Here is a 27,433-nt window from a genome sequence, read left to right on the forward strand (position 1 = left end):
AAGATGTATGCACTATTTGTGCTATCAGATGATTCTAAACAGCCCGAGAGCAACATTGCATTCTAAAAGAGTGTCAGTCCTTTATGACCAAATAGTCAGAATGACGAGTGCACGCTACAGGTAAATACATCCCAACTTCTGATCACAATGGCACATTGTGGGAGGGTGAACTACCCGATAAACTACACGTCTGTGGGTGACAACAAAAGTATCAAATGAGAAGTGTGCATACATTTGTCCTTCATTTCACTTGCCAGGGCAATTCCTAATTTAATTCAACACAGGTGGGATATGTGGAGGGGTATGCAGCTTCTAAAATGCAACTCTCTGGACGATCACAAAGTTAGCAATGCAATGTGCTCCAACAGGCAACAGGAAGTTATTGACAGACCGACTCTTTGCCATGTGTGTTTACTGCCCTCTTGAGGCAACATAGTAGAAGACGGGATGAGGTGCACAATCACTGGAGACTCAACACATCGATTCAATAGTAGTTGTGTTCAACAAGAGAGCTTTCAGTATTTCAACTGTAACATGCGTCTTTAATCAATCTTAGAACTGATAAGCTAATTGTATTGTCAATTGTATTTTCTTTCATCAAAAAAGTTGTTTTTGTGCACAATCATGTATTCTGTTTAACCCAATCAAGGGTACATAACAGATTCAAACAAAAAGTATTGCATAAAATGGCTGTTCCTGTGTTATGAACCGTTTGTTGTTTTGCTCTATACAAAGAGTCTGTTGACTACTGAACTCAGAGGTATTGACTTACTAAACGTCCTCATAATTTCAGCTGTTTCCTTTTTTGGCATCGCAAACGTACCTAAAATGATGAACAAGCAGTTTTGTATAATTTCACATGTTAAACATGTGCTGTTGAAAACATGGGCTACAGTCTACCAGTGTTCACTTCCTTTTAGTCTTAATGTTAGTAGTGAGTACAGTAGCAGGTTGTGGGATCTCTCGGGCCCAGAGAATGGATGATTTGGGTTCTGTGGTTGGTCAGGACCTGCAGCTTGTGGATCAGCTGCAGAAGGTGAGGACTAGGACTGTGTGCATCAAGGATCTCCAACTGCTCCAAATGCTTCAACTGTTGGAGGCTCAAGAACTCCTTCTCTGATACATTGTAGTGTCTGAAAGAGTAGAATAGAAAAGTGAGTCAGAATATCTGCTTGGCTTAAATTAATGAGTCAAACCCTTGGAAAATGCGCACATTAGTCACTTAACATGTAGACACTTAATTAGGAGTTCACCAGTAACTTATTACTACATCTGGGTTCGTACCACAACACAGAAGTCAGATGTTAATATCTCACCGCATTTTAAGGGTCATGAGCTGGGGGAATAGTTTGGGGATCTCTCCGATGCTGCTGCTGCTGTTATAGCTGCATGGATCAAAGTGCAGATACAAGAGGCCTGAAGCCTGTTTCCCTAGAGCCTTCATGTCCTTCTGCTCCACCATCACCCGCTGCAGAGTTAAACTGGTCACTGTGTTGGGAATGGAGTGAGCATAAGCACTGACGGGATGGCCTTCTGGAAAACAAAACATAGGACAGTCAAACATCTCCAAATGAAGCCACAGGACAGTCCATACTGCTGCCCCGTACCCCACCAACTGTCAGACTCGTAACCCCACCAACTGTCAGACTCCATAGTGCTGACCCGTAACCCCACCAACTGTCAGACTCGTAACCCCACCAACTGTCAGACTCGTAACCCCACCAACTGTCAGACTCGTAACCCCACCAACTGTCAGACTCCATAGTGCTGACTCGTAACCCCACCAACTGTCACACTCGTAACCCCACCAACTGTCACACTCGTAACCCCACCAACTGTCACACTCGTAACCCCACCAACTGTCACACTCGTAACCCCACCAACTGTCAGACTCCATAGTGCTGACCGGTAACCCCACCAACTGTCAGACTCGTAACCCCACCAACTGTCAGACTCGTAACCCCACCAACTGTCAGACTCGTAACCCCACCAACTGTCAGACTCGTAACCCCACCAACTGTCAGACTCCATAGTGCTGACTCGTAACCCCACCAACTGTCAGACTCGTAACCCCACCAACTGTCAGACTCGTAACCCCACCAACTGTCAGACTCCATAGTGCTGACTCGTAACCCCACCAACTGTCAGACTCGTAACCCCACCAACTGTCAGACTCGTAACCCCACCAACTGTCAGACTCGTAACCCCACCAACTGTCAGACCCGTAACCCCACCAACTGTCAGACTCGTAACCCCACCAACTGTCAGACTCGTAACCCCACCAACTGTCAGACTCGTAACCCCACCAACTGTCAGACTCGTAACCCCACCAACTGTCAGACTCGTAACCCCACCAACTGTCAGACTCCATAGTGCTGACTCGTAACCCCACCAACTGTCAGACTCGTAACCCCACCAACTGTCACACTCGTAACCCCACCAACTGTCACACTCGTAACCCCACCAACTGTCACACTCGTAACCCCACCAACTGTCAGACTCCATAGTGCTGACCCGTAACCCCACCAACTGTCAGACTCATAACCCCACCAACTGTCAGACTCGTAACCCCACCAACTGTCAGACTCGTAACCCCACCAACTGTCAGACTCGTAACCCCACCAACTGTCAGACTCCATAGTGCTGACTCGTAACCCCACCAACTGTCAGACTCGTAACCCCACCAACTGTCAGACTCGTAACCCCACCAACTGTCAGACTCCATAGTGCTGACTCGTAACCCCACCAACTGTCAGACTCGTAACCCCACCAACTGTCAGACTCGTAACCCCACCAACTGTCAGACCCGTAACCCCACCAACTGTCAGACTCGTAACCCCACCAACTGTCAGACTCGTAACCCCACCAACTGTCAGACTCGTAACCCCACCAACTGTCAGACTCGTAACCCCACCAACTGTCAGACTCGTAACCCCACCAACTGTCAGACTCGTAACCCCACCAACTGTCAGACTCCATAGTGCTGACGTAACCCCACCAACTGTCAGACTCGTAACCCCACCAACTGTCAGACTCCATAGTGCTGACTCGTAACCCCACCAACTGTCAGACTCGTAACCCCACCAACTGTCAGACTCGTAACCCCACCAACTGTCAGACTCGTAACCCCACCAACTGTCAGACTCGTAACCCCACCAACTGTCAGACTCGTAACCCCACCAACTGTCAGACTCGTAACCCCACCAACTGTCAGACTCGTAACCCCACCAACTGTCAGACTCGTAACCCCACCAACTGTCAGACTCGTAACCCCACCAACTGTCAGACTCGTAACCCCACCAACTGTCAGACTCGTAACCCCACCAACTGTCAGACTCGTAACCCCACCAACTGTCAGACCCGTAACCCCACCAACTGTCAGACCCGTAACCCCACCAACTGTCAGACTCGTAACCCCACCAACTGTCAGACTCGTAACCCCACCAACTGTCAGACTCGTAACCCCACCAACTGTCAGACTCGTAACCCCACCAACTGTCAGACTCGTAACCCCACCAACTGTCAGACTCCATAGTGCTGACCCGTAACCCCACCAACTGTCAGACTCGTAACCCCACCAACTGTCAGACTCGTAACCCCACCAACTGTCAGACTCGTAACCCCACCAACTGTCAGACTCGTAACCCCACCAACTGTCAGACTCAAAACCCTACAAACTGTCACTCGTAACCCCACCAACTGTCAGACTCCATAGTGCTGACCCGTAACCCCACCAACTGTCAGACTCGTAACCCCACCAACTGTCAGACTCCATTGTGCTGACCCGTAACCCCACCAACTGTCAGACTCCATTGTGCTGACCCGTAACCCCACCAACTGTCAGACTCCATTGTGCTGACCCGTAACCCCACCAACTGTCAGACTCCATAGTGCTGACCCGTAACCCCACCAACTGTCAGACTCCATTGTGCTGACCCGTAACCCCACCAACTGTCAGACTCGTAACCCCACTAACTGTCAGACTCCACAGTGCTGACCCGTAACCCCACCAACTGTCAGACTCGTAACCCCACCAACTGTCAGACTCCATAGTGCTGACCCGTAACCCCACCAACTGTCAGACTCGTAACCCCACCAACTGTCAGACTCGTAACCCCACCAACTGTCAGACTCGTAACCCCACCAACTGTCAGACTCGTAACCCCACCAACTGTCAGACTCGTAACCCCACCAACTGTCAGACTCGTAACCCCACCAACTGTCAGACTCGTAACCCCACCAACTGTCAGACCCGGAACCCCACCAACTGTCAGACTCGTAACCCCACCAACTGTCAGACTCGTAACCCCACCAACTGTCAGACTCCATAGTGCTGACCTGTAACCCCACCAACTGTCAGACTCAAAACCCTACAAACTGTCACTCGTAACCCCACCAACTGTCAGACTCCATAGTGCTGACCCGTAACCCCACCAACTGTCAGACTCGTAACCCCACCAACTGTCAGACTCGTAACCCCACCAACTGTCAGACTCGTAACCCCACCAACTGTCAGACTCGTAACCCCACCAACTGTCAGACCCGTAACCCCACCAACTGTCAGACCCGTAACCCCACCAACTGTCAGACTCGTAACCCCACCAACTGTCAGACTCCATAGTGCTGACCCGTAACCCCACCAACTGTCAGACTCGTAACCCCACCAACTGTCAGACTCGTAACCCCACCAACTGTCAGACTCGTAACCCCACCAACTGTCAGACTCGTAACCCCACCAACTGTCAGACTCAAAACCCTACAAACTGTCACTCGTAACCCCACCAACTGTCAGACTCCATAGTGCTGACCCGTAACCCCACCAACTGTCAGACTCAAAACCCTACAAACTGTCACTCGTAACCCCACCAACTGTCAGACTCCATAGTGCTGACCCGTAACCCCACCAACTGTCAGACTCGTAACCCCACCAACTGTCAGACTCCATTGTGCTGACCCGTAACCCCACCAACTGTCAGACTCCATTGTGCTGACCCGTAACCCCACCAACTGTCAGACTCCATTGTGCTGACCCGTAACCCCACCAACTGTCAGACTCCATAGTGCTGACCCGTAACCCCACCAACTGTCAGACTCCATTGTGCTGACCCGTAACCCCACCAACTGTCAGACTCGTAACCCCACTAACTGTCAGACTCCACAGTGCTGACCCGTAACCCCACCAACTGTCAGACTCGTAACCCCACCAACTGTCAGACTCCATAGTGCTGACCCGTAACCCCACCAACTGTCAGACTCGTAACCCCACCAACTGTCAGACTCGTAACCCCACCAACTGTCAGACTCGTAACCCCACCAACTGTCAGACTCGTAACCCCACCAACTGTCAGACTCGTAACCCCACCAACTGTCAGACTCGTAACCCCACCAACTGTCAGACTCGTAACCCCACCAACTGTCAGACCCGGAACCCCACCAACTGTCAGACTCGTAACCCCACCAACTGTCAGACTCGTAACCCCACCAACTGTCAGACTCCATAGTGCTGACCCGTAACCCCACCAACTGTCAGACTCAAAACCCTACAAACTGTCACTCGTAACCCCACCAACTGTCAGACTCCATAGTGCTGACCCGTAACCCCACCAACTGTCAGACTCGTAACCCCACAAACTGTCAGACTCGTAACCCCACCAACTGTCAGACTCCATTGTGCTGACCCGTAACCCCACCAACTGTCAGACTCCATTGTGCTGACCCGTAACCCCACCAACTGTCAGACTCCATTGTGCTGACCCGTAACCCCACCAACTATCAGACTCCATTGTGCTGACCCATAACCCCACCAACTGTCAGACTCCATTGTGCTGACCCGTAACCCCACCAACTGTCAGACTCGTAACCCCACTAACTGTCAGACTCCACAGTGCTGACCCGTAACCCCACCAACGGTCAGACTCGTAACCCCACTAACTGTCAGACTCCATAGTGCTGACCCGTAACCCCACCAACTGTCAGACTCCATTGTGCTGACCCGTAACCCCACCAACTGTCAGACTCGTAACCCCACTAACTGTCAGACTCCATAGTGCTGACCCGTAACCCCACCAACTGTGACTCCATTATGCTGACCCGTAACCCCACCAACTGTCAGACCCGTAACCCCACTAACTGTCAGACTCCATAGTGCTGACCCGTAACCCCACCAACTGTCAGACTCCATTTTGCTGCCTCGTAACCCCACCAACTGTGCATGACATGGAAAATGCTAGTTTGGCAGCTGGCGAATCACATACTTGCGATGTTGAGAACTGCCAGTTGAGGGAGTTCCCTCAGCCATGTTTTCAGGTGGCACCTGCTGGGATCCACGTCCCTGTCTCTGTAGTCCACAGCTAGACTCTGCAGGGAGGGGAGGCACTTCAGTGCCTCTTCAGGTAAGGTGGGGTCCATGTAGTCAAGCAGCTCCAGACTGGTCAAGCCAGGTTGGCCGACCTGTGGATCATCTAAAGACAGATTTTGTCATTGCTGAATTGAATAACTTAAAATGTATGATGATATAGGCTAGTACAGGCATATAACCATATATCAACATGGACTTCACACACTAGCTAGAACATAGGCCTATGGAGTAGCCTAATCTGCTCGTGAAAACCATGTGGTAGGCTCTGCTTAGCTAATCATTCACTGTTTCACCAATGGTTTGTATGAGTAGTAAAAAAGAAACTCTGGTACTGTACAATCAATAGCTGTTGTCTTGCGTTGTAACTTTGCAAAGGTCCTCACCTGGAAAGCCATTTGTTTTATAAATATTAAAATAATCATCTGGGAGAGAGCCATGTTGTGTTCCCATTTTCAAAGACAGATGCTTCAGATGTGGCAAGCGGTTAAGCATTAGGTGGAATATCTGTCTTGGGATAGGATGATTGCCTTCGTGATAGAGTAGAGACGTCAGGTGGGAGAGCTTTGAGACAGCACTAACAATATCTGATCTTGGAGCACAGTGCATCTCGCACACACTAAAATGAGTCACTTGCTGCAGAGGCACAATTGCATCAGACAGTCCCTGGCCACAGCGACACCTGCGAATAGCCAGCCTCTTCAAATTATGAAATTGCTTGAGAATTTCAAAGGCTTTCACGTCGAAACAATTCTCCACGGCTATTGTGGTGAGCCAAGGGAGGGATAGGGCAAGCTGTTTCCATTCTTTCAAACTTGCCTTCTGTACAACAACTGAGCTGATTTTCCTGCGGCGAAGAGTTGTCCAGAACTGCGAGGTGTAGGCACACAGCTTTTTAAGCACCACTGTGTTGCCTTTCCAAAGGGACCAGTGGTCAACCATTTTTTTGAAATATTTGCAGCATGATCTAATGTTTAGTTTGTCTGTTGTTGATAGATATCCAAACACGTGGACCCATACCTCCGATGGTAGTTGTGCAGCTCCCACCGTACGAAATGCCATATCTAAGCAATTGCTGCAATGTTGTTCTTTTATCCTGCAGGCAATCTCAGGAAAAAAATGGTTTAACAGTAAACATCCCACAACATTATGCGACTATATACGCACATTTTGTTTTTCTTTTTGGCAGCACCTTCCAAGGCCATCTCGGTGAACGGAAGTTGTTTGCGGAAGTGACGCATTTGAGATCGCCGTCCAATCACGCGACATTCGAGGGAAGTTCAAATTATGGATCTCTGCGGTGAGTAACGTTAGTTCGCTATTTTACAGTTTATAATCAATGCATACATTCACAAATAGTATGTAATATAGAATACATATTGAGTAAATGCCAATCAAATAATTTACTTTTGAAACGGCATATGTCATTTTAGCAGCAAGCTGGTTAAAGTTGTTAGCTGGTTATCCATTCGTAGGCTTTCAGTTTTTAGCTAACGTTAGCTAGCTAGTTAGTAGCTTGCTGGGTCAACTAGCTGCTGGTCACTTTGTTACTACCTCGTAATTCAACGACAGTACGATGTAAGCTATAGCAGCCAGCTAGCCTAGTATAACCAGATTCCAGCAAATAAATAATTATATTCTGTTTCCCCCCCCATAGAAACCAGCAATCAATGGAGCATTTTGAAATGATCAGATCGTGGTTGCATATACCTAGCTAGTTTACTTCAGTGGCTCCAGTTGACATTACTCTACAAATCGTAAAAAAACGATCGTGAAAAAACATGTTTACCCCGTCAAGATACAACAGAGAATCAACTTATTTTCATGAAGAAGACCCAGTTGGTAGAGACCGAATTATTTTCCCTGCATTGAAGGCTTTTAGGACAAGCGAGGTGATATCCAGGGAACTCGAAAGCCCAGCCAAGGTATTTGCGAGGATGAAAGCTAGAGTACAGGTTGAGAACGAGAGGACCAAAACGCCTAACCCCGTGAGAGAAAAGCGAATCCAAGAAGAACATGGTGGAGTAATGAGCTCGCCTAGAAAACGACATCAGCATTTGGTGAACTATGAACAAAAGGAAACCGAGGACCTTGAATTCACTTATGATGCAGAGCCTCTGACCCTTTCACCTTTTCAATCGCCAAGCCAGGATTTGACACATTCACACTTTATGGTCCACCCACAAGACCTTCAACGACAGTCACCGTTGAAAGACATGGGTAGTAGTGCGTTCAAGCCAACCAACATAAATGCACAAAAGCAAGGCCCAGCTCTGGATGCTTTCTCACCAAAGTCCCAAAGGAAAGCTTTGTCATACCCGCACACTCTGCTCAGCTCAAATGACACCCAACGACCAGCACCCCTCAAAGACTTCAAAAGTGCCTCCCAGACAACCAACATAACTACACCAGTGAAAAGGTTAAAGTCAATGGAAGATTGCAATGGAAAATTTAAATTTGGGGCACACAACATTGCACACGATGAATCAGTTTTCAGTAAGTTGTTTCAATTATCCTCAATTATTGTGTCAATCAAGGTTGCTCGGTTGTCAGAATACTTTAATTTATGACTTTGAGAAGTAAAATGATTTGTTTTTGTTTTCTGCACAGGGTCCAAAGTTGTTTTGGATGGACTGCCATGCCTGGATTCTAGAGCAAATACGTTTGCTCTTCTGAAAGAGAGAAGACGAAAAAGGGACCAACAAGACTGTTATCAAGAGAGCAGCCGGCAGGATCCCATGACAGGTGACATCTAGAAATGTAGAGTAGTGACTGTTCTTCTGATTCTAATGACTCAAACGCCATACGTGAACTGTTATCAACCTGTGATGTCGACTCAACAAACAAACCCATCAACCGCTTTCTCTTTACAGGATGTGAGCGCGGCGTGTCGACCCGTGCACAACCCACAGTGGGCACCGGAGAGGACGCCAGTGTGAACGTGACCAGTAGTGTGCCCACAGGTCTATCAGAGACCAGCATTCCGTCTAGGCCAGATGCCGGCCTTAGTCAGTGTGAGTTTTACCATGACGAGCCTCCCCCCAGGCCCTTCCCAGACCTGGTGCACGACCCCCTCCTGCAGGTCTCACCGAAGATCTCCATCCCAAAGAAGCAGGGGGCTGTATTCCGAGCCAAGCACATAGCAGAGTCCACTGGATCCAATGTAAGTAGGTGGTCTTGATGATGCTGCTTCATTTGGATTTGTAGGCTGATGACTGGTGCTGTTTCCTCTGAGTTCATTGCTTTTAGCTTCTTATTTTTGCTGGGAGGTAATGTTTTCTTGTGTGGCACTTAAGTTTTCTATCAGGGCTTGCATAACCATAGATGTATACTTATATACAGTGGGGCAAAAAAGTATTTAGTCAGCCACCAATTGTGCAAGTTCTCCTACTTAAAAAGGTGAGAGAGGCCTGTAATTTTCATCATAGGTACACTTCAACTATGACAGACAAAATTTCTGGCTCTCACAGGCCTGTACTTCTTCTTTAAGAGGCTTCTCTGTCCTCCACTCGTTACCTGTATTAATAGCACCTGTTTGAACTTGTTATCAGTATAAAAGACACCTGTCCACAACCTCAAACAGTCACACTCCAAACTCCACTATGGTCAAGACCAAAGAGCTGTCAAAGGACACCAGGAACATAATTGTAGACCTGCACCAGGCTGGGAAGACTGAATCTGCAATAGGTAAGCAGCTTGGTTTAAAGAAATCAACTGTGGGAGCAATTATTAGGAAATGGAAGACATACAAGACCACTGATAATCTCCCTCGATCTGGGGCTCCACGCAAGATCTCAGCCCATGGGGTCAAAATGATCACAAGAACGGTGAGCAAAAATCCCCGAACCACACGGTGGGACCTAGTGAATGACCTGCAGAGAGCTGGGACCAAAGTAACGAAGTCTACCATCAGTAACACGCTATGCCGCCAAGGACTCAAATCCTGCAGTGCCAGACGTGTCCACCTGCTTAAGCCAGTACATGTCCAGGCCCGTCTGAAGTTTGCTAGAGAGCATTTGGATGATCCAGAAGAAGATTGGGAGAATGTCATATGGTCAGATGAAACCAAAATATAACTTTTTGGTAAAAACTCAACTCGTCGTGTTTGGAGGACAAAGAATGCTGAGTTGCATCCAAAGAACACCATACCTACTGTGAAGCATGGGGGTGAAAACCTCCTTCCATCAGCAAGGGCATTGAAGATGAAATGTGGCTGGGTCTTTCAGCATGACAATGATCCCAAACACACCGCCCGGGCAACGAAGGAGTGGCTTCGTAAGAAGCATTTCAAGGTTCTGGAGTGGCGGCCTAGCCAGTCTCCAGATCTCAACCCCATAGAAAATCTTTGGAGGGAGTTGAAAGTCCATGTTGCCCAGCAACAGCCCCCAAACATCACTGCTCTAGAGGAGATCTGCATGGAGGAATAGGCCAAAATACCAGCAACAGTGTGTGAAAACTTTGTGAAGACTTACAGAAAACATTTGACCTTTGTCATTGCCAACAAAGGGTATATAACAAAGTATTGAGAAACTTTTGTTATTGACCAAATACTTTTTTTCCACCATAATTTGCAAATAAATTCATAAAAAATCCTACAATGGGATTTTCTGGATTTCTTTTTCTCATTTTGTCTGTCATAGTTGAAGTGTACCTATGATGAAAATTACAGGCCTCATCTTTTTAAGTGGGAGAACTTGCACAATTGGTGGCTGACTAAATACTTTTTTGCCCCACTGTAACTATTTAATGTCTATTGCTTGATAGGTTACAGGGATTCACCTTAGACACTGGGTCTTGAAGAGTAGGAACGACAGGTTTTATGTGGATGGTGTCCGTGAGTAAGTAGAATTTGTTTCTCGGAATCATATGAAGTTAACTAACACATTATTTTTGTAAAAGCAAACATTGATTCACTTACTTAGTCTGCCTCTGCTTTCCACCAAGGGATAACAAGATGCCCTGGCACAGCAACCTCATCGCAAAGAGAATCTCAACCACACACCTGAAGACTGCTTCTGGCAGCATTTACATCCTGGTGGGAAAGATGGCCCCGGATTTCAGCGGAACTCGTAAGTCAGAAATAATCAGCCATTTTGGAATAATGGGAAAGTGAGACTCCAGAAATATTGACACATTTTGTTGTTTTGGTTCTGTACTCCAGCACTTTGGATTTGAAGTGAGATAATGACTATGAGGTTAAAGTGCAAGCTCCGCTTTCATTTTGGGGTATTCTCATCCATATTGGATGAACCGTTTAGAAATTATAGCAATTTTTGTACATAGTCTCCCACTTTTAGGAGACCAAAAGTATTGGGACAAATTCACTTATGTGTATTAAAGTAGTAAAAAGTTGACTATTTGGTCCCATATTCCTATCAGGCAACTACATCAAGCTTGTGACTCTACAAACCTGTTGGATGCATTTGCTGTTTGTTTTGGTTGTGTTTCATGTTATTTTGTGCCCAATAGAAATTAATGGTAAATAATATATTGTGTCATTTTGGAGTCACTTTTATTGTATACCGAACAAAAATATAAACAATATGTAAAGTGTTGCTCCCATGTTTCATGAGCTGAAATGAAAGATCCCCAGAAATGTTCCAGCATAGTTGAAAGATGAGGCATTGAAATCCTAAAATGGTGTCCAGAAGAAATAGGTGGGATGAACCGGGGGATAAAAGGACAGTCAAAAATAAACACTGAAAAAAAAATGAATTTGCGCAGTGGTTAAGGGCGCTGTACTGCAGCGCCAGCTGTGCCATCAGAGTCCCTGGGTTCGCACCCAGGCTCTGTCGTAACCGGCCGCGACCGGGAGGTCCGTGGGGCGACGCACAATTGGCCTAGCGTCGTCCGGGTTAGGGAGGGATTGGTCGGTAGGGATCTCCTTGTCTCATCGCGGGCCGGGCGCAGTGCGCGCTAGCCAAGGTTGCCAGGTGAACGGTGTTTCCTCCGACACATTGGTGCGGCTGGCTTCCGGGTTGGAAGCAGTACGGCTGGTTGGGTTGTGTATTGGAGGACGCATGACTTTCAACCTTCGTCTCTCCTGAGCCCGTACGGGAGTTGTAGCAATGAGACAAGATAGTAGCTACCACAACAATTGGATACCACGAAATTGGGGAGAAAAAGGGGTCAAATTCAAAAAAAAAAAAGAAAAAAGAAATTAATTCTAAAACTAAAAAGGAAGGGTGTTACATTCAATGCCTGTTTGGGGTATTTTGTGTCGATGCCCCATATGCTGATGCCACGGAGGCGCTCACACACACACACACATGTAAAAAATAGTGGCACACACAGTTGGCCGTGCTCTTTTAATTTGATTTATCTTTGATGGCTTTTGTTTTACATTGTTATTTTGTTCTTGCCTCTTTTTCTCTCTCTCTCTTTTACTGGTGGTTGGCACATCAGGTGGGTAGTTTGTTTGGGCAGTGATGGTGATTCGGAGGGGGACAATACAGTGAGCTCAAAGTATTGGGACAGTGACACGTTTGTTGTTGTTTTGGCTCTGTGCTCCAGCTCTTTGGATTTGAAATGATACAATGACTACGAGGTTAAAGTGCAGACTGTCAGCTTTCATTTGAGGTAAATTTTCGTCCATCTCGGGTGAACTGTTTTGAAATTACAGCACTTTTTATACATAGTCCCAAATTTGAATCTGTCTAATCGAATAGAATCCACTGATTCTGAATTGAAGATAAATACTTTTGCTAAGACTATTAATATATTATCGATTTACTGACCAGTCTCCCCAAATCTCCCATCGATGCTATTTCGAGGGTTCATTTTTATTTTAATGTAATGCTTTTTCAACCATTCCTGAACCTGAGACCAGAAGCAGGCTACCTGAGGGCAATACCAGAACAAATGGTCTATTGATTCTGTATCCTCACAACAAAAGCTGTGATGTTTGTATTTGAGCTGAAAAGCATAGTGTGAAATCTTGCGTCATTTTATATATCAGCAGATACACTATTCATACCCCCTTGACTTTTACCAAATGTTTTTTGAAAATAATTTTTATTTAACTAGGCAAGTCAGTTAAGAACAAATTCTTATTTACAATGATGGACGACGCTGGGCCAATTATGCGCCGCCCTTTGGGACTGTGCCTTAGATCGCTGCGCCACCTGGGAGCCCGTTGTTGCATTAGTCTTATATCAAAATGGACTAAATCAACAAAAAAAATCTCACTCATCTACACACAATAGCGCCTCAGATTAGCGGGTTTGCGCATGCAGGAGTGGTCCTTGAGGTGTTTATACTTGCGTACTATTGTTTGTACAGATGAACGTGGCACCGTCAGGTGTTTGGAAATTGCTCCCAAGGATGAACCAGACTTGTGGAGGTCTCCATTTTTTTTCCTGGGCTCTTGGCTGATTTCTTTTGATTTTCCCATGATGTCATGCAAAGAGGCACTGAGTTTGAAGCTAGGCCTTGAAATACACCTCAAATTGACTCAAATGATGTCAATTAGCCTATCAGAAGCTTTTAAAGCAATTACATAGTTTTCTGGAGTTTTACAAGCTGTGTAAAAGCACAGTCAACTTAGTGTGTGTAAACTTCACACCCACTGGAATTGTGATACAGGTGAAATAATCTGTCTGTAAACAATTGTTTGAAAAATTACTTGTCATGCACAAAGTCGATGTCCTAACCCACTTGCCAAAACTATAGTTTGTTAACAAGAATTGTGTTGAGTGGTCGAATAACGAGTTTTAATGACTCCATCCTAAGTGTATGCAAAGTTACGACATCAACTGTACACATGGTCTCCAGGGTGCCAAGAGAATTCCCATTATGCACATATTTTTTGGAAGGTGATCGTCTAGGCTACGCAGCAGAGCGTTGTAGTGAATTGTGAGGACAGACTGACAGTGACTCCTGTTTGAACCAGTTTATTAGATCATTACATTGTTGGCCATGTTTGTTTTGCTCCTACTTTTTTACCCCTTTTGAAAAAGTCGAGGGGTATGAATACTTTCTTTAGGCACTGTATACACTGTGCCATGGAATCGGTATATCAAAAATCTATTTTTTTGCAATCAGTGTGGCGCAGCTGTCAACATCCTGGTCCTCAAAGGAAACTGGTATACTTTCTATTTATGGTATTTTTATTCCTCAGCCAGTTTTGATCCTTTATATTGGGCAGACAGGCCAGTTCCCAGCCTCCTCCCACTGCCACCTGCCGCCTCCATTTTGGGGGTAGTGCTGTAACCAATTGGTTGTTATCTTGGATTGAGCAGACCTTCCCAAACCTTTCCGATAACTCCATGTAAGACATGACACTACCATTCCAATTTACAATTTTCATTTTAAAAACGAAGTATCCTTCTCAAACATATTTTCCATAAATACAGGTATTTCATCAAACACTACATTTGGGTTCAACCATAATATTCGTTTTTCTCTGGGTGATGACATTTTAATTGTACCCAGCTCTGTATTGCCTGTTTCAGAAAGAGATACTTTAAACAAGGTTTCATTTTCAATGAACCCGAAAATGAGAACTGTCAATCTGCATAAATGCTTTCTTGTTTTTTTTGTGCCTTTCTCCTTGACCAGAACTCCCAAAATGGCTGTTGCAGAAGTTTCTCTTTGGCTTCCCAACGGATTGGAAGAAATATCTTGAGCTCTTTTTGTCAGAGCCGAAAGGGTACGTTGTGTCACTGTGGTCCGAACCGTTTGTATCAAGCGTCTCAGAGGAGGAGTGCCGATCTAGGATCTGGTCCCCCTGTGACCGAAATGTAAAACTGAACCTAGAACACTCCTCCTCTGAGACACTTTATACAAATGGCTAATGATGGGGGGGGGGGGATCAGTAAGTTACTTATGATATTGTTTTCAACTCGTATCCACTATTATTTTTGCGCTAGTCAGCTGTACCTGCACCAAAACTGTGAGTAAGACCTTTAAATAGGTCAACATTCACAAATCCCAGGACCAGACAGATTACCAGAATGTGTACTCGGAGCATGTAGTCTGACCTTTAAACATGTCAACATTCACAAAGCCACAGGACCAGACAAATTACCAGGATGTGTACTCCGAGCATGCGCTGACCATTTTCAAGCTCTCCCTGAGCCAGTCTTTAAAACCTTGTTGTTTCAAGCAGACAACCATAGTTCCTGTGCCCAGGAACGCCAAGGTAACCTGTCTAAATCACTATCGCCCCGTGGCACTCACATCTGTAGCCATGAAATGCTTTGAAAGACTTGTCATGGCTCACCTCAACACCATCCCAGAGACCATGGACCCACTCAAATTCAGATACCGCACCAAAAGATCCACAGATGACGCAATCTCTATTGCACTCCACACTGCCCTTTCACACCTGGACAAAAGGAACACCTATGTGAGAATGATGTTCATTGACTACAGCTCAGTGTTCAACACCATAATTCCCTCAAAGCTCATCTCTAAGCTTTGGACCCTGGGACTAAACACCTCCCTCTGCAACTGGACCCTGTACTTTCTGACGGGCCGCCCCCAGGTGGTAAGGGTAGGTAACAACACATCCACCATCCAGGGTTGCGTGCTCAGTCCCCTCCTGTACTCCCTGTTCACCCACGACTGCACGGCCACGCACGACTCACACCATCATTACAGTGCCTTGCGAAAGTATTCGGCCCCCTTGAACTTTGCGACCTTTTGCCACATTTCAGGCTTCAAACATAAAGATATAAAACTGTATTTTTTTTGTGAAGACTCAACAACAAGTGGGACACAATCATGAAGTGGAACGACATTTATTGGATATTTCAAACTTTTTAAACAAATCAAAAACTGAAAAATTGGGCGTGCAAAATTATTCAGCCACCTTTTGCTGCGATTACAGCTGTAAGTCGCTTGGGGTATGTCTCTATCAGTTTTGCACATCGAGAGACTGAATTTTTTTCCCATTCCTCCTTGCAAAACAGCTCGAGCTCAGTGAGGTTGGATGGAGAGCATTTGTAAACAGCAGTTTTCAGTTCTTTCCACAGATTCTCGATTGGATTCAGGTCTGGACTTTGACTTGGCCATTCTAACACTTGGATATGTTTATTTTTGAACCATTCCATTGTAGATTTTGCTTTATGTTTTGGATCATTGTCTTGTTGGAAGACAAATCTCTGTCCCAGTCTCAGGTCTGTTGCAGACTCCATCAGGTTTTCTTCCAGAATGGTCCTGTATTTGGCTCCATCCATCTTCCCATCAATTTTAACCATCTTCCCTGTCCCTGGCCCAAACCATGATGCTGCCACCACCATGTTTGACAGTGGGGATGGTGTGTTCAGCTGTGTTGCTTTTACGCCAAACATAACGTTTTGCATTGTTGCCAAAAAGTTCAATTTTGGTTTCATCTGACCAGAGCACCTTTTTCCACATGTTTGGTGTGTCTCCCAGGTGGCTTGTGGCAAACTTTAAACTACACTTTTCATGGATATCTTTAAGAAATGGCTTTCTTCTTGCCACTCTTCCATAAAGGCCAGATTTGTGCAATATACGACTGATTGTTGTCCTATGGACAGAGTCTCCCACCTCAGCTGTAGATCTCTGCAGTTCATCCAGAGTGATCATGGGCCTCTTGGCTGCATCTCTGATCAGTCTTCTCCTTGTATGAGCTGAAAGTTTAGAGGGACGGCCAGGTCTTGGTAGATTTGCAGTGGTCTGATACTCCTTCCATTTCAATATTATCGCTTGCACAGTGCTCCTTGGGATGTTTAAAGCTTGGGAAATCTTTTTGTATCCAAATCCGGCTTTAAACTTCTTCACAACAGTATCTCGGACCTGCCTGGTGTGTTCCTTGTTCATCATGATGCTCTCTGCGCTTTTAACGGACCTCTGAGACTATCACAGTGCAGGTGCATTTATACGGAGACTTGATTACACACAGGTGGATTGTATTTATCATCATTAGTCATTTAGGTCAACATTGGATCATTCAGAGATCCTCACTGAACTTCTGGAGAGAGTTTGCTGCACTGAAAGTAAAGGGGCTGAATAATTTTGCACGCCCAATTTTTCAGTTTTTGATTTGTTAAAGTTTGAATTATCCAATAAATGTCGTTCCACTTCATGATTGTGTCCCACTTGTTGTTGATTCTTCACAAAAAATACAGTTTTATATCTTTATGTTTGAAGCCTGAAATGTGGCAAAAGGTCGCAAAGTTCAAGGGGGCCGAATACTTTCGCAAGGCACTGTAAGTTTGCAGACATTACGGTGGTAGGCCTGATCACCAACGGCAATGAGACCGCCTATAGGGTGGAGGTGAGAGACGCCAGGACAACAACCCCCCCCCCCCCACTCAATATTAGCAAGACAAAGGAGCTGATTATGGACTACAGGAAACGGAGGACCGTTGTGATGTGGTGTTACCTACCCTTACCACGGGAGCTTCAAGTTCCTTGGTGTCCACATCACTGAGGCCCTATCATGGTCCAAACACACCAACAGTCATGAAGAGGGCATGGCAATGCCTATTTCCCCTCAGGAGGCTGAAAAGATTTGTCATGGGACCTCAGATTCTCAAAAGGTTCTACAGCTGCACCATCGAACATCCTGACTCGTTGCATCACAGCCTGATATGGCAACTGCTCTGCAAAATGATCAAATTCCAGCCATCCAAGTCATAGACTGTTCTCTCTGCTTCCGCACGGCAAGCGGTACCAGAGCGTCAAGTCTGGGACCAACAGGCTCCTGAACAGCTTCTACCCCTAAGCCATAAGACTGCTGAACAGTTAATCAAATGACCACCCAGACTATTTACTTCGACCCCATTATTTTATAATTTTTTGCACAGGCTCGATGTACACACTGGATTCTAACTACGCACTCACTGATACTCCAACACTCACATGGACACACACAAAACACACATTCACATTGCTTCACACTCTTCATACTCTGCTGCTACTATGCATAGTCATTTTACCTCGACCTACATGTACATATTACCTCGACTAACCGGTGCCCCTGCACATTGACTCGGTACTGGTACCCCTTATATATAGCCTTGTTATTTTATTGTGTTACTATTTTTCCTTTTAGTTTATTTAATTTAACACATTTTTCATACTTTAAAAAAAAAACTCTACATTGTTTAAGGTCTTGTAAGGAAGCATTTCACGGGAAGGTCTACACCTATTGTATTCCGCCCATGTGACAAATACATTTAATTTAATTTGAAAGCTCCTTATTTTTCTTTCATAGCTTGTTCTCCATTTTATTTGAAAAGAACATCTTCTCCCTTTGGGCTACTCAGGTTGAACACTGTAGTCATATCGGTTAACATTCAGTCTTTCTGTTGGGTCTTCGAATGTAGTTCAGAAGGTGAAAAGGGGAGCAAGGGCCTGATAACACCCTGGAACCAAAACCACCTCTCCACCAAGACGCAGGACAACACATTCCAAAAGCCAAATGCCACTAGGGGATGTGAGTCCAAAAGTTGGCATCACAAATGCTCACTGTATTTATACTGGCAGTTACATGTCTGTTGTTTTCATCAAGATTCGATTCATTGCTATTTCTCTGTAGAGACTTTCTTCCTGTTTGTTTAATCTTCCTGTTTATGTTTAATCTTCCTTGTCCTGCAGCTGCTCGTTGCTGTGCCACCAGTGCGGTGAACAGTGCTAATGTTTCCCGGAGTGGCCGCCTTATCAAACCTCCTCTGGAGTACTGGAAAGGGGCCAGAGTCATCTTGGATTCCGACATGAACGTCACCATTCATGGGGGTTATGACGATTCGTCTATGCTTTACTCTGTAAGCTGTTCCATGGACCTCTGCTTCAATTAGTCTTCTGTTGTAGAGCACCGTATTCTCCCCAGCCATTCTACCTATTCTATATATTGTTCTAACACATCTGAGTCCACTAATCACCAAGCCCCTTCATTAGTTGAATCAGGTGCTCTAGTTGTGGAATACAGTCAACACGTGGAACGGCTGGGTGTAATCAGAGGTCTGGGACACACTGCATCCCACTGCTGTTTGCCTCTGAATCTAAGCAGGGTTGGTCCTGGTCGGTTCCTGGATGAGGGCCAGTAGGAGGAACTCTTTCCTCTGGTATAAAAAACAAATATCCCAATGCCCCAGGGCAGTGATTGGGGACATTGCCCTGTGTAAGGTGCCGTCTTTCGGATGGGACGTTAAACTGGTGTCCTGGCACTTATCGTAAGAGTAGGGGTGTTAACCCCGGTGTTCTGGCTAAATTCCCAATCTGGCTCTCATACCATCACGGTTACGTAATCATCCCCAGCTTCCAATTGGCTCATTCATCTCCCTCTCCCCTGTAACTATTCCCTATGTCGTTGCTTTACATGAGAATGTGTTCTCAGTCAACTTACCTTGTAAAAATAATTAATTGCTATGCTATTTCCCTACCTTCTCAGCAAGTCAGCACACCTGTAGCCAGAGTACTGTTAGACGGACCACCAAAACCGGCCAAGGTTTTCTTACCTCCAGCGGAAGGTATGTTTAAAAATATATATACATAAGCCTTGGAATGCATTTATCCTCATATTCTAGCTGCAACAAAAATGGGGACTACATTGTATTTGACAGTGTTATGTTGTGTTCTACAGAGCGGCTGCGAGGTGACACTAGTGAAGAGGAGACTATGCCTCTGAGAAAGGTGAAGGCTTATCCCCGGCCTTCGAGGTCAAAGCCAGAGGATAAGTCATCTCACATGGCCCACGTGTCTCGGCGGTGTAAGGCTGAAGACAACGTCCTTTCCAGGGTCCCCAAAAGGCCCAAGAACGCCAGCCGAGAGCCTCACAGGTCCATGTCTTTGGAGAACCCCTCTCACAGGTACCGAGGAAGACCCAATGAAGCAAGTCCAAACTCTCAGTGGTCTAAGCCTGAGAACCCCTCCACCAAGGGTCCGGGCAGGCCCAAGAGGGTCAGCCCAGCATCTCAGAGGTCCAAGTCTGAAGTGATCCTCTCTCCCAAGCTCCGGGGTCGGCCCAGGAAGACCGGCCAAAGATCTTGGAGTGCAACGGCGCCTGCCGCGTATGCAGACCGTGCCCCACAATCCCCTCCACGTCTCTATCTCCGGGGTGCTAACGAACAGCACAGCGATGACTCGGACAACGCCAATACATCCTCAGAGCTGTTACCAGTGAAACAAGTCAATCATTCAGAAAAAGTAGACCCTCCGAGAGTGCTTGATTTGCCAAAGAAGAAGGTCAGTCGTCAGATGCTCCCAGCGAAACTCCTGGATGACATTGTGAAAGATACGGGGAAACCTGCGACCACAACGACCTACCCACGGAAGCTGACGCGGAATAGGAACGTTCATTATTTTAGTCACAGTACTGACACAGAGTCCCAGTCTGACGACTTCACACAGAAGAAAAAGACCAAGGCAGTCAAAACGGGACCCATAAAGTCACGGGGTACGATAACACGTGGAAGGGTTCTGGAAGATTCTCAGACATCATCGGGTGGTTCGTCGACTTCCCAGGACAACTGTAAGAAGAAATTGAGTAAAAGGGACAGTCCACTGACACTGAGAGGAAAAGGCAGCAAGTTCCTCAGGGTTCAGCAGAGAGAAAAGGAAGAAAATGGAGATCAGTGGACAGAGGCAGAACTGTTGAGACTACATGAGTAAGTTTGCTACAGTTGTCTTCATAGTGGTATTATGTACAAACATGGCAGTGAGCAGCCAAATGACTATAATACAGTAGACGAGAAAGTATGTCATCACTCGGTTTACTCAACTCTGGTTAAACAATAGTCTCCTTATATAATGTACAATGTTGAAGAAAAGTTTCAAATTAGCTAGCATGCTTAAAATGTGTGCAACGTAGGGCCTCCCGAGTGGCGCAGTGGTTAAGGGCGCTGTACTGCAGCTGTGCCACCAGAGACTCTGGGTTCGCAACCGGCCGCGACCGGGAGGTCAGTGGGGCGACGCACAATTGGTCTAGCGTCGTCCAGGTTAGGGAGGGCTTGGCCGGTAGGGATATCCTTGTCTCATCGCGCACCAGCGACTCCTGTGACGGGCCGGGCGCAGTGCGCGCTAACCAAGGTTGCCAGGTGCAGGTCCTCCGACACATTGGTGCGGCTGGCTTCCGGGTTGGATGGCGCTGTGATAAGAAGCAGTGCGGCTTGGTTGGGTTGTGTATCGGAGGACGCATGACTTTCAACCTTCGTCTCTCCCGAGCCCGTACGGGACTTGTAGCGATGAGACAAGATAGTAGCTACTAAACAATTGGATACCACGAAATTGAAGAGAAAAAGGGGGAAATTTAAATTAAAAAAATTATATTAAAAAAAAAGTGTGCAACGTGCCTTGTTTATACAGAAACAGTATGTCAACTTCCTGTGTGTACGTTTGGCTTTCAGGGCTGTGACGTCACTTCCTAAACACACTTCTGACTTCTGGGTGAACGTTGCCATGGAGGTGGGCAGCCATTCAGCTGAGGACTGCCAGAAGCAGTACAATGCCCAGGCCCCCACTTTCTTGGCACCTTCCAAGGCCACCAAGAAAAGAAACCTGCAGAAGAAGGAGCCATGTAAGTTACCTTGTCTAGCATTTTTATCCTTAATAAATCCATCAAGGCATCTTGATGTATTCCTGTAGGTTTCGCATCCAAGCTCTAACCAAGACAGTCCCTGCTTAGCTTCTGTGATTTACACATTTACTTTTAAATGTTAAATCACAATCTATACAATCTGTCCATTTTAATAAGATTTACAGAGAATCTATGTATTTGTATTTATTACGGATCCCCACTCTTCCTGGGGTCCAGCATAATTAAGGCAGTTATACCATTTTAAAACATTAGAATACATTCACAACAGATTTTACAACAACATTAAATGTGTGTGTTTTCAGACCCCTATTCTACTACCACATATCTACAACACAAAATCTGTGTATAGTGCTGATGTTATTTTGTGTTTGTATGCATGTGCCTATGTTTGTTGCTTCACAGTCCCCGCTGTGACAATGTCATATATTATATTTGAACTGTAGTGGTGGAACCACCCCGGATAACTGCAAGGAAGGGCACGCTGAAGCGGAAGCAGCAGGTGCGAAACCTCCTGGACCACATGCCCAAAGACGACCACGATGACATCTTCAACAGCTCGCCCATGCAGAACAAGCGGGTGAAGGTGTGTTTCCGCCTGGGGTGCACCATTTCAACCACTCAGCAATGTTTAGTTTTTTTAAAGTTATTTTGGAAAATATTGCTTATATGCACATAATGTGGTGCTGGAGGTCAAAGAATACATTCAGCAAAATTCAAAGAAGTCTCTGTACACATTGTAGAATAATAGTGAAGACATCAAAACTATGAAATAACACATGGAATCATGTAGTAACCAAAAAAAGTATTAAACAAATAAAACATATATTTGAGATTCAAATAGCCTTTGCCTTGATGACCACTTTGCACACTCTTGACATTCTCTCAACCAGCTTCACCTGGAATGCTTTTCCAACAGTCTTGAAGGAGTTCCCACATATGCTGAGCACTTGTTGGATGCTTTTCCTTCACTCTACAGTCCGACTCATCCCAAACCATCTCAGTCGGGGGATTGTGGAGGCTTGGTCATCTGATGCAGCACTCCATCACTCTAATTTTTGGTAAAATAGCACAGCCTGGAGGTGTGTTGGGTTATTGTCCTGTTGATAAACGAATTATAGTCCCACTAAGCCCAAACCAGATGGGATGGCGTATTGCTGTGGTAGCCATGCTGGTTCAGTCTGCGTTGCATTCTAAATAAATCTGTGTCACCCGCAAAGCACTCCCACACCATAACACCACCTCCTCCTTGCTATACGGTGGGAAATACACATGCGGAGATCATCACAAAGACACGGCGGTTGGAACCAAAAATCTCCAATTTGGACTCATCAGACCAAAGGACAAATTACCACTGGTCTAATGTACATTGCTCATGTTTCTTGGCACAAGCAAGTCTCTTCTTATTGGTGTCCTTTAGTAGTGGTTTCTTGGCAGCAATTCAACCATGAAGGCCTGATTCACGCAGTCTCGTCTGAGCATGAGATGTGTCCGTTACTTGAACTCTGAAGCATTTATTTGGGCTGCAATTTCTGAGGCTGGTAACTAATGAACGTATCCTCTGCAGCAGAGGTAACTCTGGGTCTGCCATTCCTGTGGCGGTCCTCGTGAGAGCCAGTTTCATCATTGTTCTTGATGGTTTTTGAGACTACATTTGAAGAAATGTTCAAAGTTCTTGACATTTTCCGTATTGACTGACCTTCATGTCTTTTACTAAAGTAATGATCAACTGTCGTTTCTCTTTGCTTATTTGAGCTGTTCTTGCGATTTAATATGGACTTGGTCTTTTACCAAATAGGTATATCTTTTGTATACCACCCCTACCTTGTCACAACACAACTGATTGGCTCCAACACATTAAGAAGGAATAAAATTCCACAAATTGAATTTTAACAAGGCACACCTGTTAATTTAAATGCATTCCAGGTGACTACCTCATGAAGCTGGTTGAGAGAATGTCAAGTGTGCAAAGCTGTCAAGGCAAAGGGTGGCTATTTCATTCTCAGATATAATATATATTTTGATTTGTTTAACACTTTTTTGGGGGTTACTACATGAAGCAGCCAACAAGTGCTCTGCATATGTGGGAACTCCTTCAAGACTGTTGGAAAAGCATTCCACGTGAAGCTGGTTGAGAGAATACTAAGAGTCTGCAAAGCTGTCATCAAGGTAAAGGGTGGCTACTTTGAAGAATCTAAAATATATTTTGATTTGTTTAACGCATTTTTGGGGTTACTACATGATTCCATATGTGTTATTTCATAGTTTTGATGTCTTCACTATTATTCTACAATGTAGAAAATAGTAAAAATAAAGAAAAACCCTTGAACAAGTAGGTGTTATAAAACCTTTTACTGGTAGTGTAGAGAGATTGTCATGTTGCTTTCATGTGTAAAATGTATATTTAACAGCAGCTGATAGATTGCTTGTGTACCAAATTGATATTTCAAGACAGCCGACAGCTTAAAAGAAGTCTTGTAGCAGTCAGAAATGGAGTGCCAGAACTGAATGTGCCCTCTTGTGAATTAGTTGCCCACAGTGTCTCCCAATGGAAAAGAAGATGTGTTCATGGACTCTGAGCATGACCCACAAACCCCCAGCTCATCAAGATTCCCATCAGTAAAAACTCCTCAGTGTCTCCACATCACCCCCGGCATGATGGGCTCTGTGAACAGGTAAACGCTCAGTTGGTATAGCATGGTGACCCTGGCCTGATGGGCTCGGTGAACACAGTGGTGACACGGTGGTGCTCATCTGGTAGAGCATGGCCCTTGCAATGCCAGGGTAGTGGGTTCGGTACATCTGAAATCAGGCTACCTGATGGGACTTTTGATAAATGCAGAAAATCGGCAATCAAAATAAACGTTTTACCACAGTGACCATGTTATTTTTGCGAAGCCTATTTGATTCTTTACGTTTATGTGAAAACTATTTCTAAGATGCGCACTTTGTTTTTCCGAACTCACTTCACTTGCGCATAAACACAGAGTGTACAAAACATTAGAAACACCTGCTCTTTCCATGAGACTGACTCGCTGAAAACAATGATTCCTTATTGATGTCACTTGTTAAATCCACTTCAATCAGTGTAGATGAAGGGGAGGAGACAGGTTAAATAAGGTTTAAGTCTTGAGACAACTGAGACATGGATTGTGTATGTGTGCCATTCAGAGTGAATGGGAAAGAAAAACTATGTGCTTTTGAATGATGTATCGTAGTAGGTGCCAGGTGCACCGGTTTGTGTCAAGAACGGCAACGCTACTGGGTTTTTCACAATCAACAGTTTCCCCATGTGTATCAAGAATGGTCCACCACCCCAAGGACATCTAGCCAACTTTAGCTGTGGGAAGCATTGGAGTCAACATGGGCCAGGATCCTTGTAGAGTCCATGCCCTGATGAATTTGGGCGGGGGTGCGCAACTCAATATTAGGAAGGTGTTATTGATGTTTTGTACACTCAGTGCTGATCAAATACACTGCTGGAACGCCGATTTAAGCTGTTTACATGTCCTAACAGTTTGATAGATTGATCAGAGAAACAGATGTTTTAATCTGCGCATGATTCACTTCGATTTTGACTTTTCGCCAATTTTAAGATAAGTAGAATAAGGTGATTACATTTTCCCATACAAGGTCTTCTACCATAATCAGTTAATGTTGAATTATTAGTGTGCATGTAAACGTACTCATTGACATGTTTTTGTTTTTAAATCAGTCACTCATAGTAGCCTGTTATTACAAGAGAGGTGATACTACCAGTAAATAAATGAATGATTGTTGGTTTCCTCACCATTTGTAAAATCAGAAACTTTTCATCAAATTTTTTCAGAGACAACGATGACAGGTATATCTACCAACTTCAAAAAAGAATGAAAAAAGGCCAAGTGAAGCTGCACAAATTGGGGGCTGCTTCAAAGGTAGGCTGTTTTGAAAGGAATATTTCTGAGGAGCTTATTGACCAAAGAAGGGCCATATATACACACACACACACACACACACAAACACTGTATTTCTGGGGCCATTTTGAAAATGAACTCGTCTCAAGGATGACGGGAACAACGGTCTAGTGTATTGCTATGGGGAAAATGTGAGTCGGGAGAGGAGACCTTTTTAAAGTCATTCAGTTATAAGAATATGCCAATAGAGTTCTTATTGTTAAACAGGATGTATATACCACAGGAGGTTGGTGGCACCTTAATTGGGAAGGACGGGCTCATGGTGATGGCTGGAGCGGAATGATTTGAATGATATCAAACAGATGGTTTCCATTCAATTCGCTCCGTTCTAGCTGTTATTATGAGCCGTCCTCCCCTGCGCAGTCTCCACTTATATATAATATACAGACAGACAGAATTTTATTCAATGTTTTTCTGCCTTTTCCATCTAGTACATGCCAACTCCATCAGCCAAACGTGTTTTGAAGAGATGCAATACCGGTAAGTGTTCTTTTGAATGAAGATTTTGTCTTGGTGTATTTTTATACTTGCATAACTTGAGAATTTGGAAACTTTATTCACTCAATAATGTTTTACTTGTGTTTCAGCGGAGAATGATTCTTTTGTGGTGTGGGAAATGTTCCCTGACAAGGAGGACCATTCAGGGGAAAGCGGGGAAGAAGAGGATTATTATTTTATGGATGATGACTGAGCTGCAGATTCACCATGGGTCTCTTCACTAGACTCCAAGCAGGCCGAAAAGGGGAGGGACCTACCTGAGTTTATCTAATAAGAAATGCTACTTTTCCTTGCAAAACGTTTAGCTATCGTTTGTACTAATGAATACACCCTGTTTGGATTATTATTATTATTTTAAAACAGGAAATTAAATGCTGTAGCATTGTCAAAAGTTATACATACACTGTATAGTTGTCAATTACGTTCTGTGATTCAAACCCCATTGCTGTTTTAAAATGTTTTGTTTATATATTGTGCCACTAAATGCAGAGGCTTTTTACAATAAATGTTAACTCTAGTTCTTTGCACGACTCCAATAAATTTGGACTTCTTTTTACTTGTTAGCAAAACTATTTTAGAGGTATTTGTTTGGTGTTGAGAATTTTTTGGTTGAGGGGGGGGTTGCGGGCAGAACATTTTTGCCCTTGCTACAGTCTGCTATATCAGTCTGCTAGTACAGGACTAGCAAAGGACCAGTGCACTACTTTTATGATTCTTTAAAAAATATATTATTATAAGGATTTTTTTTCAGGGGGTGCTGCAGTATCCCAACTTCCCACAGCTATGGCCCCTGTGTCCTGATATGCAGCTCAGACTGATCGACATTTTGTGAGCAAACAATCCAATTGTTGCAGAACCAATGAGAAAAATGTTTTTTCTACACACAATATATATTGTCAACTATATCACCTTTTACATATTACTGAACAACATATAATGTTGGTATATTACAAATTATAGAGTATTTCCATCATGAAACAGCTCATCACATAATCTATTTTCAGGACACCAGAAGACAGGGCTCAGGTAGGCACGATTGGCCCCACAGAGAGGTTGGAGCGAACATTTGCTTTGAGGCAGCAGAATGTGGACAAACTGGAAGACCTGTTGCTGGAGCCA

At 44.9% G+C, this 27,433-nt stretch overlaps 2 protein-coding genes across 2 annotated transcripts; one reads left to right on the forward strand and one right to left on the reverse strand.

The window, feature by feature from the left end:
- Positions 1-521: 521 nt before the first annotated feature.
- On the reverse strand, positions 522-7,602 carry im:7136021 (uncharacterized). The gene is made up of 4 exons (XM_021574818.3): positions 7,523-7,602; positions 6,255-6,461; positions 1,317-1,533; positions 522-1,133 (listed from the first exon to the last, which is right to left on the reverse strand). The coding sequence occupies exons 2-4, from the start codon at positions 6,406-6,408 to the stop codon at positions 929-931; spliced, it is 576 nt and encodes a 191-aa protein (XP_021430493.1). The 5' UTR covers positions 6,409-6,461; positions 7,523-7,602; the 3' UTR covers positions 522-928.
- On the forward strand, positions 6,987-26,831 carry mis18bp1 (MIS18 binding protein 1). Its single transcript, XM_021574815.3, has 17 exons — positions 6,987-7,655; positions 8,013-8,851; positions 8,966-9,100; positions 9,229-9,518; positions 11,120-11,193; positions 11,300-11,424; positions 14,915-15,005; positions 18,655-18,764; positions 18,926-19,092; positions 19,719-19,797; positions 19,911-20,934; positions 21,673-21,842; positions 22,307-22,446; positions 24,390-24,535; positions 25,690-25,777; positions 26,248-26,296; positions 26,404-26,831. Exons 2-17 carry the CDS (start codon positions 8,137-8,139, stop codon positions 26,505-26,507), a joined length of 3,507 nt encoding a protein of 1,168 aa, XP_021430490.3. The 5' UTR covers positions 6,987-7,655; positions 8,013-8,136; the 3' UTR covers positions 26,508-26,831.
- The last annotated feature ends 602 nt before the right edge of the window (positions 26,832-27,433 follow it).

The sequence above is a fragment of the Oncorhynchus mykiss genome, chromosome 19 (assembly GCF_057628025.1).
Source record: "Oncorhynchus mykiss isolate SJ-2025 chromosome 19, ASM5762802v1, whole genome shotgun sequence".
NCBI classification, from domain to species: domain Eukaryota; kingdom Metazoa; phylum Chordata; class Actinopteri; order Salmoniformes; family Salmonidae; genus Oncorhynchus; species Oncorhynchus mykiss.

Coding starts and splice junctions, on each gene's coding strand:
- im:7136021 (XM_021574818.3), bottom strand. CDS start 6,408: ATGGACCCCACCTTACCTGAAGAGGCACTGAAGTGCCTCCCCTCCCTG. Junction 1,534..6,254: donor GGCAGTTCTCAACATCGCAA/GTATGTGATTCG, acceptor TTTGTTTTCCAG/AAGGCCATCCCGTCAGTGCT. Junction 1,134..1,316: donor CTCATGACCCTTAAAATGCG/GTGAGATATTAA, acceptor CTACTCTTTCAG/ACACTACAATGTATCAGAGA.
- mis18bp1 (XM_021574815.3), top strand. CDS start 8,137: ATGTTTACCCCGTCAAGATACAACAGAGAATCAACTTATTTTCATGAA. Junction 11,425..14,914: donor CCCGGATTTCAGCGGAACTC/GTAAGTCAGAAA, acceptor CTCCTTGACCAG/AACTCCCAAAATGGCTGTTG. Junction 24,536..25,689: donor ATGATGGGCTCTGTGAACAG/GTAAACGCTCAG, acceptor AAATTTTTTCAG/AGACAACGATGACAGGTATA.